This window comes from Gavialis gangeticus, unplaced genomic scaffold, assembly GCF_001723915.1.
Source record: "Gavialis gangeticus isolate Ggan-Ray unplaced genomic scaffold, GavGan_comp1, whole genome shotgun sequence".
Taxonomy (NCBI): domain Eukaryota; kingdom Metazoa; phylum Chordata; order Crocodylia; family Gavialidae; genus Gavialis; species Gavialis gangeticus.
The window spans coordinates 27,549,854-27,559,081 of record NW_017729022.1 but is presented as its reverse complement, the minus strand read 5'-3'; the positions used below and the strand labels follow the sequence as shown (position 1 = coordinate 27,559,081).

Below are 9,228 nucleotides of genomic sequence, written 5' to 3'. Positions count from 1 at the left end.
TTTGTTTTTTTTTTTCTCCCTTCCTCCCTTTTTTTTTTTTTTTTTTTTTAATCGCTTTTCAGGCACACACAAACTTAATTAAAAATGCAGTAGCCAGCAGAAGTCCTCCACCCACATGTAGCTCGTCACGCACCTTTCTTTGGGCCATGACATGTGCCTGTTTTGACAGTAGGTGCTACTATTGTTTCACCACCTGGTAAGAAAGAAACTTAAAACTGTTTTTTAAACCTAAGGAGTGATAGTTATGCCTAATCCATAACGTTATTTTCTTCTGATAACATGAACTCTCATCTTTATGGAAATAAATATGCTCTCTCCTAGAATATCCATCATCACTTCTTTTCTAAGTCATTAAGCCTTTTCAGTTGGAAACTTAAAGAATTCTAAAAGATAACTACATAGCCTCCCTCCATTGTAGAGCTTGATATTAACATATATAAAACCAACTTCCCAAAGTACTCAAGTAATTAACTATGCAGAAATATATTTTAAAGGAACAAAAAGATTTTTGGAAGTCATCAGGGTAGCTTAGTTTTGATACTGCATAATTATAGATAAACCTTGTAGAATAGGCAAAAAATTATCTATTGCACAAGCTTGATACCTGGTTATTAGCACTTCTTGACGAACAAATGTTAGTAAATATCTAGTATCGTCTTTATGAGCAGAGAGTCAATAAGTACCAAAGGATATAGCAAAAATGTAATCTCTCTGATACTAATGTTGTCACTGTTCGCTGAGAGAGACTTTTTAAAAAAAATAAGTATCTTAGCAGTCAAAATGTATTTCTGAAATAAACTGGTCACAATTCCAACTGAAAAAAGCATCAGAGGCAACACATGACAATATACATAAAACTTAAGATGTTAAAAAATAAATATGCACTCAGGCTGAAAGCTACCAGTTTTCTGCACCAGTTTTAAATTCAAAAGTGATTTTTTTTAAAAAAATCCACAAAAACAGCTTAGTTTTAGAAATGTACCAGAAGTCCGAAAAATCAGGTCTCAACTTATGGATATGTGCATGATAAAACTTACCAGCTCTCAGGGTACCACCCTCAAAGCCACTGTGCTCCTCTGGGCTGCCAGCTAGACTAGAAGCATTACAACCCAATGCAACATTTGTGCAGACTTAATTAGCACTCCCCAGTGAGTGGCAGTTATCTTGTCCCCAAACTAAATCGCACATGAACAACGCCTGTAGTTTAGGAGGCAGCCTAGCTGAAGCAGCACAGCATATCCAAGACTATATATTTACTATGGACATAGCCTGATCCCATTTTTATTGCTTTCACATTTAAAAGTCTGTTTTACTGAAAGTTAATGAGACTTGTGATATAAATGCCCGTCACTGGGCAAAACATAACCTATCGTCTCATAAGGTCAGTAGTACTAGACAAATTAAGCAAGTAAACATTTATTTCTTCAAACAATTTTCGCAAACACATTCTTACCGTAGGGAGCCCTTCCAGCTAAAGGATTTATTAATGGAGTTGGGTTGCCACTTCCTTCCCTTCTGTTTCTGTCTGCTAGTGCTGGAAAATCTGAAAGGTCCAGTCCTGTCACATTTTCACTTCCATCTAAAAACAAAAAACAAACATTTTAAGTAGCTTTGAATTTTTAGCCCAAAACATTTGTAGTGTGGAGGTAGTGGTGTTGCCATGATATACCTGGAAATATACAAGAGGCAAGAATTCTTGTCTATGATACCTTTGACTGGACCAACTGTATGGCTTGGATAGGCAGGATACTCTGGTAGCTACACCTAAGTCTATCTGAACCATAAAACTGGTCCAATAAGAGGCATTACCCATAAGAATTCTTAACAAATTGTAATATGAAATGAAACTTTTCCAGAGTCAATGGGCACATCTACATGAGACAATTAATGCTCAGCAGAATTAATCTACTGCAGGTTTGTGTCATGGTAAAAGTGGTGCTATTGCGCTAATGTATGGTAGAATTAGCCTACTTTACACTAGCATCACTTAAAAAGTATGTGCTGGTGCTACAGTAGCACCAAGTTACTGTGCATTTAGTTAGTACCTGTTATTACAGGTACTAAACTTAATGCGCAGTAATCGCAAAGCATTAATGCACATGTAGACGTGCCCAGTGACGACTAAACTAGAGCAATTCTAACAAAATGGTTTTGTTAAGATTTCCAATAAAACTGGAAGCCATAAAAGTAACATCTTGAGTGCCACAGCGTTAGTTACACATGATGTTCTGAGAAAATAAAAACCCACAACATTTTTTAAAAACAAAAAAAGAAAAAGAATAAAAAGAGCATACTTGGTTCTCTTCACATTACTATTAGAATTATAGACACATTTTAACAATAACCACTAGATAATGAAACTAGGCTTTGGTGTATTTTTTAAATGAATAATATTAAAAGTAGCAAATCATTACATTTTCCAAGAGTCTGGTAACTCGTGAATCACGTGTATAAAACACACAAATTACATTAAAAAGGAGTCAGTTCTGATAATAGCTAGAAAAAGAAGGGTTTAAAGAGAAGTAATAGTAATCAAGAACAGCTCTTATCCCTTCAAGCTTTAAATAAGGCAGAAATTAAAGAACTACAGAGGAAGTGACAGAATAAAAGCTGATGTAGGAAATGGATTCCAGTTCACGGCAAGGTACAAGATGAAAAATGTATAAACAGTTTTGAGATCCATAATGCCATCACAGGGCTCCAGTGACTACACAGACTACCCTATTGGCCATTACTTCAGAGCTTTATGACATCACCAAATGCCATTAGACAATTACTGCCCAGTCGCCCTGTACAAAAAAAGAGATGTACATAATAAACACATGTACTTAAAACACAAAGCCTTTCCCTAAAGAATGTATGCATCTTTGCTTAATATAAATTAAGAGATTAGCATTCCTAAGAAAATGGGAACTACCAATTTAAAAAGCATTATTTAAAAAATAATAGTTCCTGGCCCCATGAACTATTTATGACTTTGAAACTGACTGGTTATGCGTATGTGAATAAAACTTAAAAAAAGAAAGAAAATCCATTCAAAAAAAGACTATTTTCAGTGCTTTATTTTCTTCTTAGAAGCAGCAAAAAATGTTACGACATACCAGCATAGTTTCAAAACTATTGTCTTTGAGTAACCTTAAACTGTCAAAGTAAGTTTAATATTTTTAAATTATTACATGAAAAAGATAATTACTTGCCATATATTAATGCCAGTTTTAGTTTGTTTGTGTGTGTATTCTTAAGCCACATGAACAACACTGTATAACAAAGCCACTATGCAAAACTTCAAAATTAGAACGAAAAATGTGGTCAGATAGCAAAATATTTAACAACTGTGCCTTATCCAGATTGTACTTTATACTTTACTTTTTTAAAGTATACTTACCTGTTCCATTAAAAATGTTACTTGATAAGGAGTTACTCATTCCAAATGCCTGATTCCTGTTCATTCCAAATCCAGACATACTGTACAAAATAACAACAAAACACACAAAATTTAAAAAAAACAACAAAAAGCACAGGCATGACTGAATAGACACTAACTTTGAGTCAGAGGAAAACAGAAGTGAAAAAGGAAAATTAAGACATTCAACCAAGACATCTCTTGAATTATTTCAAGGAAAATCCTATAAATCCTGTTTTCATTGGCATCTTTTGCACCTGTCATATTTATAAATGAGCCTTGCTTAAGAGGATGTTTAAGGTACCATATTTCACAGTATACAAGTCAAGTTTTGAAGACAAATTTTTAATTCTTAAAATTCAACTTCAACTTATACACCGTCCCCCGCCTTGGTGTGCAAGGCACTAGAAGCCCAGGGGGCTCATGGAAGAGGTGGCATGCTGGTGAGACCCCAGGAAGTTGGATTGGGCCCTGGGAGCTTTGGCAGCACATGGCCCACTGGCAGTATACCCACCAGCCCCCAGGAGTGCTGCTGCCATGGAGGCAAGGACTGGGCCCCCTCCTACCCCTGCCCAACACCTCATGCTGCCCCCTAGGGCAAGCCAGCCCCTTCCCGGGCAGCACCAGGTATCCTGTGCCCTGCTGGCCACAAGAGCCTGCTGAAGACACAAGCGGCAAGGGGCTTGATCTGGCTTTCAGTGGAGCTTCCCCACTTGCCTTGTGGCTGGGGGGCGGTGGAGGGGGGATGAGGTGCTAATGGGTCAGGCATCCCCCGAGCTGCAGGGGGGAGGCAGACTTTCCCTCCATGGTAGCAGCACCCTCCCAGGACTGGATGGGTGGGCTGCTAGTGGGCCAAATGCTGCCTGAGTTGCCAGGGCCTGATCCAACTTCCCAGGAGCCCACCAGCACACCACCTCCCCCACGAGCCCACCTGCACTTCCAGAGCCTCACACACTGAGGCAGAGTTGACTTACACACCAGACAAAAAAAAGTTAGGATTTTTGTAACAGAAATATGGGGTCAACTTATACAATGTGTCCACTTATACGCCATAAAAAAGGGTACATTTTAAAAATAATGGATTAAGAAAAATCCTAGATACAGAAATAGAGTGGTAGGGATTAGCACAGCATAAATCAAATTATATGAATAAATAAAATCTTAACTCCAGAATGTTTCATCTAGCATAGCATTTTAAATCAAATCTACAAATGTACCCTAAAAAGGAGTTCAGATTTACTGTATTTTGTTTGTGCGCGCACACGCATGTGTACACACACACAGTATTAATATAATATAATCATGTATATGGTCTAAGAAGTGACCAAGGTTATTAGGACTGAATCACGATATGAAAGGTGAAGTTGCAACAGATAACTTAGTAGGGTCAGAGTGCTGCAGCTGTGATGGCCCAAAAAGTGTCAAGAGGTAAGATTTTCTTTCGGTTATCTTTTACTGAATAAGATGTATAGTTGGAAGAGCTGTCAGACAAGGTTTTGGGAATAGGGCCCCCTTCCTTACATATCACAATGAGATAACATTTCTTGTGAGAAATATGCCCCCCACAGAAAACCACTCTCTCCCCAATCCTCAAAGGAAATTTACAAAATACCTTTCATAGGTGAGCCTATGAACTCCACTTCAATCTACCGGATACAAAAAAGCACTGACCAAATATAGACACTGGATTTATGACACGTTATAAACTTGCCTAACATCCGACTCCCCAGGCAAACCCTCCATTGTTTATCAACTATTTTCATTCCCTTCCCACCCCCACTCCTGTCTCCCATCCTTTGACTACAGCTACATTTATTCCCCTTTCCCCCACTCCAACAGTATCTCACCTAGTGACCACTCAATTTACATTTTAACTGACTGGCTTTCTTGCACACATACTGGCCTCTGGCCACTTTACTACTCCATCCTGGAAGAGCACAGAACACCTGCAGATGCTTCCTCAGCCTGACAAAGGGCGTTTGTGCCCGAAAGCTTGCTAAGAAGAATTTTTCCAATTCTACTTGAGTTGGTCTAATAAAAGATATCAGATTTACCCAAAGTCTAGACTACTTCAAGTGATTATCAATTAAATAACTGTCAAAGGCAACTATAACATTTTCATAAAAGGTTTAACTTTTGTATAACAGTACTGAAATATTGGCAAACTTGGTGTTTAACTGTTTGGCAAATGCCACTAATGTATGCATAAATAGCTGCCCTTAAAATCAGTTGAAAAACACCCCACATTAATTCAATGAAAACAGCAACCCGAGTTCCAGTGGAGCTTCCTCCTCAACTAACTAGAATAAAGCATGCATACAGTAACATAGAATCAATAAAAGAGACAAATAGCCCAAAAGGTACTCCAGACTAAGATAGCCTCATCTCTGAATTACTGCCAAAAGTTAGTGTTTACTTGAACAAGTACTCAATGTCTACATTTGCAAGATCAAAATCTTTCTTCTCATTTGAAAGCATACTGCTTCCCTTAGCCTTTCTATTGTAGCACACCTACATAGATGCAAATGCTTGCTTATGAAACTTCCAAGTTAAAAGCTAAAAAAACAAAACAAACAACACCACATCAGCATTAACTGCTGATGTACATAATAGACAATGGGATTAAACAGTTCACAGAGCATAGAGGATACAATGAGACCTCTTGCATAAAGAAGGCAAGGACAGACAACTACCTCAGCCAGGAGGAATGGAAAGGGGATAGGGTCTCCACACATTAAAATCACAGGGTGCCTGTACACAAGCACAGAGGCTGCTCCAATGCACTGGTATTACAGCACACCAGAGCAGACTTGATTTATCTTCATATGATACTGGATACTTGATTTATCAAGTCTGCTGGAGCCTTAATTACTGCGCTCCAGCCAGCCTCTGCATCTTGCGTATCAATGTCCCTGCACTTCAAGATAGCAGCGGAGGCACTTGAACTAAAGCTCGCTGAATGACCTTTAGTTCAAGCACCCCACCACCATTTTGAAGCACAGGAACGCTGATACATGAGACGGTGAGGTGCTTAAATTAGGGCAGCTCTTGGAGCCAACCTAATTAAAGCGCTGCCCCTCCCACCCCAGGAATACATGTAAAAATATCCTCAGATACAAAAGAAATTATTCCCATTGTTCTATCTCTCTCCCACTATTTTCATATGGTACTGGATTGGGTTGGAGAAGCCATTTGACTGACAAATTTAAAAACCTGTAGGCAGTACAGAAATGAGCCTTTAGAAGAGATCTAAACAAAGGAAAAGTTAGAACTGGGATACAATGACACATGGTAAATCAGTTGCAATGGTTCTTTTAAAACTGTTTATGTAAACAGTCAATAAGCTTACACTAATTCATTTTTGTAAACCCAATACAAGGCAACATAAGCAATCAATAATTTCAAGGCCTGTGCTACAAAGTCAGGAAAAGAACAAAGCTGTTGAGATTACCACACCAACATAGTCTTACATAGGTGAGAAATACTGGGGGGCAAAAATGTCTGTTCTCCAAATGGCTCCAGAGCTGCAGCATGAAGATGCAGGACTCTCAGCGTATCAGAGTTTGCTGAGCCAAATCCCAATGAACAATTTTTAAAATTAAGTTTTGCCTTATTTGCACTTTCCACTTTAGCCTAGAGGACCCAAAAAACCTGTGCACATTTCAAAACATGTGTACACCTCTCCACTGTGACAGACCCCGCCACCATGACAATGAGTAGTTCCCAGGCCCTCTGAGCACGTACCAGTAAACACATACCCAAGAGAAGTGGTGTGTGCAGACTCAGTACTGTTCTACAGTGGCTACCCATTGTGGCATACAGTGGCTTCTGTCCAGGATATGGACAGGAACAAAACAAGAGCAAGTTCAAAACATAGCCCTCACCCACCAGCAATATGAGATAGTGCAAAGAGACAATGCAGACATGCTCTTGGCTTCTCAGCAGCAAGAGCTGGACATTTCAAACTATATTTTAATTTCAGGACTACTGTTAAATATATCTATAGCTGCATGCATTCTAACCAAGTCTTACCTGTTCACAGTAAAAGGTTGTCGAGAGGGTTGTTGCTTTGGCATACATATTATGCTAGGAGAGCTTCTGTTGGGGCTGCCTAACCCTGAACTGCTCATGCTGTTTGTTCTGCTGGGAATTCCAATGCCCTGACCAACCTGGGAGTGGTTCATCATATTCCTAGGATTCATAGGCAATATACCCCTGAAAAAGACAAAGCATCCAAAAAAGATTAATTTCTAATGTTTCATTATTTGCTTCAGATTCATTTTCCAATTTAAGAAGATTTTCTAATCTATGACAAGCTAGATTTGTGGTAAATTTCAATACAGCACAACATTTAGATAATTCTCAAGCAGCAGAATATTATTTAAGGGTTCCTGAGAAATTCCACATAACCCATCATATACTAAGCAAATCCTTAGTCAGACTTGGTATAGAACACCAAAAATATTTAAAGTGAAATTAAAAAAAAAGTCTTAATGGGTTAGAAATGTTTAAGTTTCTTAATATATCAAGCTTGTAGTAGCAATACTTTTGTCCTACCATCTTTATTGCTGGAATAGTTTATTACATGCGTATATTTTTACCCATGCATTTTACTACAGCATTCTTGCATTCTGTAGCAAAATCTGCCAGTGAACACTATCTTTACACATGGACAAGTACTGTACTGCAAATATCCTCCCAAATACAGGCAGCGTTCAACAAAATTAAGTATTTCCTTTTTTAAATTAAATTAGAATGTAAGCTAGTTTAGGTGAAACACGCACCACACTTAAAAACTGCTCTGCACAAACACAATTGCAGAAATATCAGCTACCAATAAATACCTGCTTGGAGATGGAGGCGTATGAAGTGACATTGTTGGTACCCCTGTTGTTGGTGTTACGTGGCTCGGTAACTGAGTGCCTTGTGATAAGCTGCGATTTAACTGAGGGGTATTGTTGCTCATTCCCCTCATTGGAAGGCCTAGTGCACCTATTGAAAAAAAATTCAGAGGGGTGGAAATATATTGCAATCAGGAACAACGTCTGATCCAAATGGTAGCTTAAAAATCGAATCTTATTTGACAATCTAAAAAAGTGTAAATACTGCAGTAAAATGCAGTGTAAAAATTCAGTACTTGCTTGCACATTTTAAATCATTTCAATTCTGCTCTGCCTTCTAATTTGCAGAATTTTTTTATATTTGCGAGCCATTTGCATTCGATACACTATCAAAACTGCACTTCCACTGGGATTTACATTTTACAGCAAGTGCTATAGGTTGGATTTTATATAGTAATTTGAGACTTATGTTTCACTACTTATTCTTCTGATAAACATTGTAAACAGAATTTTATAGTATTCTTTTAATTTTTAAAGTGTGCCGACTTTCACTCTTAAAACATTATTTAATGTGATAAGCTAAACTATTCTCTGAAGCATTTCAAACTTGTTTTAAATAGGACTTGTTGATCATATTTTCCTGTTAAAAAACGAACTCAAAATATATTTTGATTTTATAGGCTACATATTGTAAATTTTAAAAATGAAGTGGAGTACATTTAAACCCATGTAAAAACTCAAACAACAGCTGTAATTTCACAGGAGTTCTTTTAAAGACCTCTACTGGAAATTCACACAAATTGTTTTAGCATATATAGACAGACACTTGGCCTAGTTTAAACGCATCTCGTTAAAAACAACAAAAACATCTTTAATAAAAAGCAGAATCCATTAACTTAATTTTCAATAATGTTTCCAAGGACTTATTTTGTGTGTGTGTGTGTGTGGGGGGGGGGGGGGGGGGGGAGACAAAAAACACAAAAA

General features: G+C 37.9%; 1 protein-coding gene across 4 annotated transcripts in view; it reads right to left on the bottom strand.

Moving 5' to 3' along the window:
- Window positions 1–9,228, bottom strand: part of CNOT2 (CCR4-NOT transcription complex subunit 2) — a 158,725-nt gene that overhangs the window by 33,189 nt on the left and 116,308 nt on the right. For all 4 annotated transcript variants that reach the window (XM_019514721.1, XM_019514722.1, XM_019514723.1 and 1 more), the window contains 4 exons: window positions 8,248–8,395; window positions 7,436–7,618; window positions 3,386–3,465; window positions 1,454–1,579 (listed from right to left, as the gene is read on the bottom strand). In XM_019514721.1, the coding sequence (XP_019370266.1) occupies window positions 1,454–1,579; window positions 3,386–3,465; window positions 7,436–7,618; window positions 8,248–8,395 (537 nt within the window). The remainder of the gene's footprint in view (window positions 1–1,453; window positions 1,580–3,385; window positions 3,466–7,435; window positions 7,619–8,247; window positions 8,396–9,228) is intronic.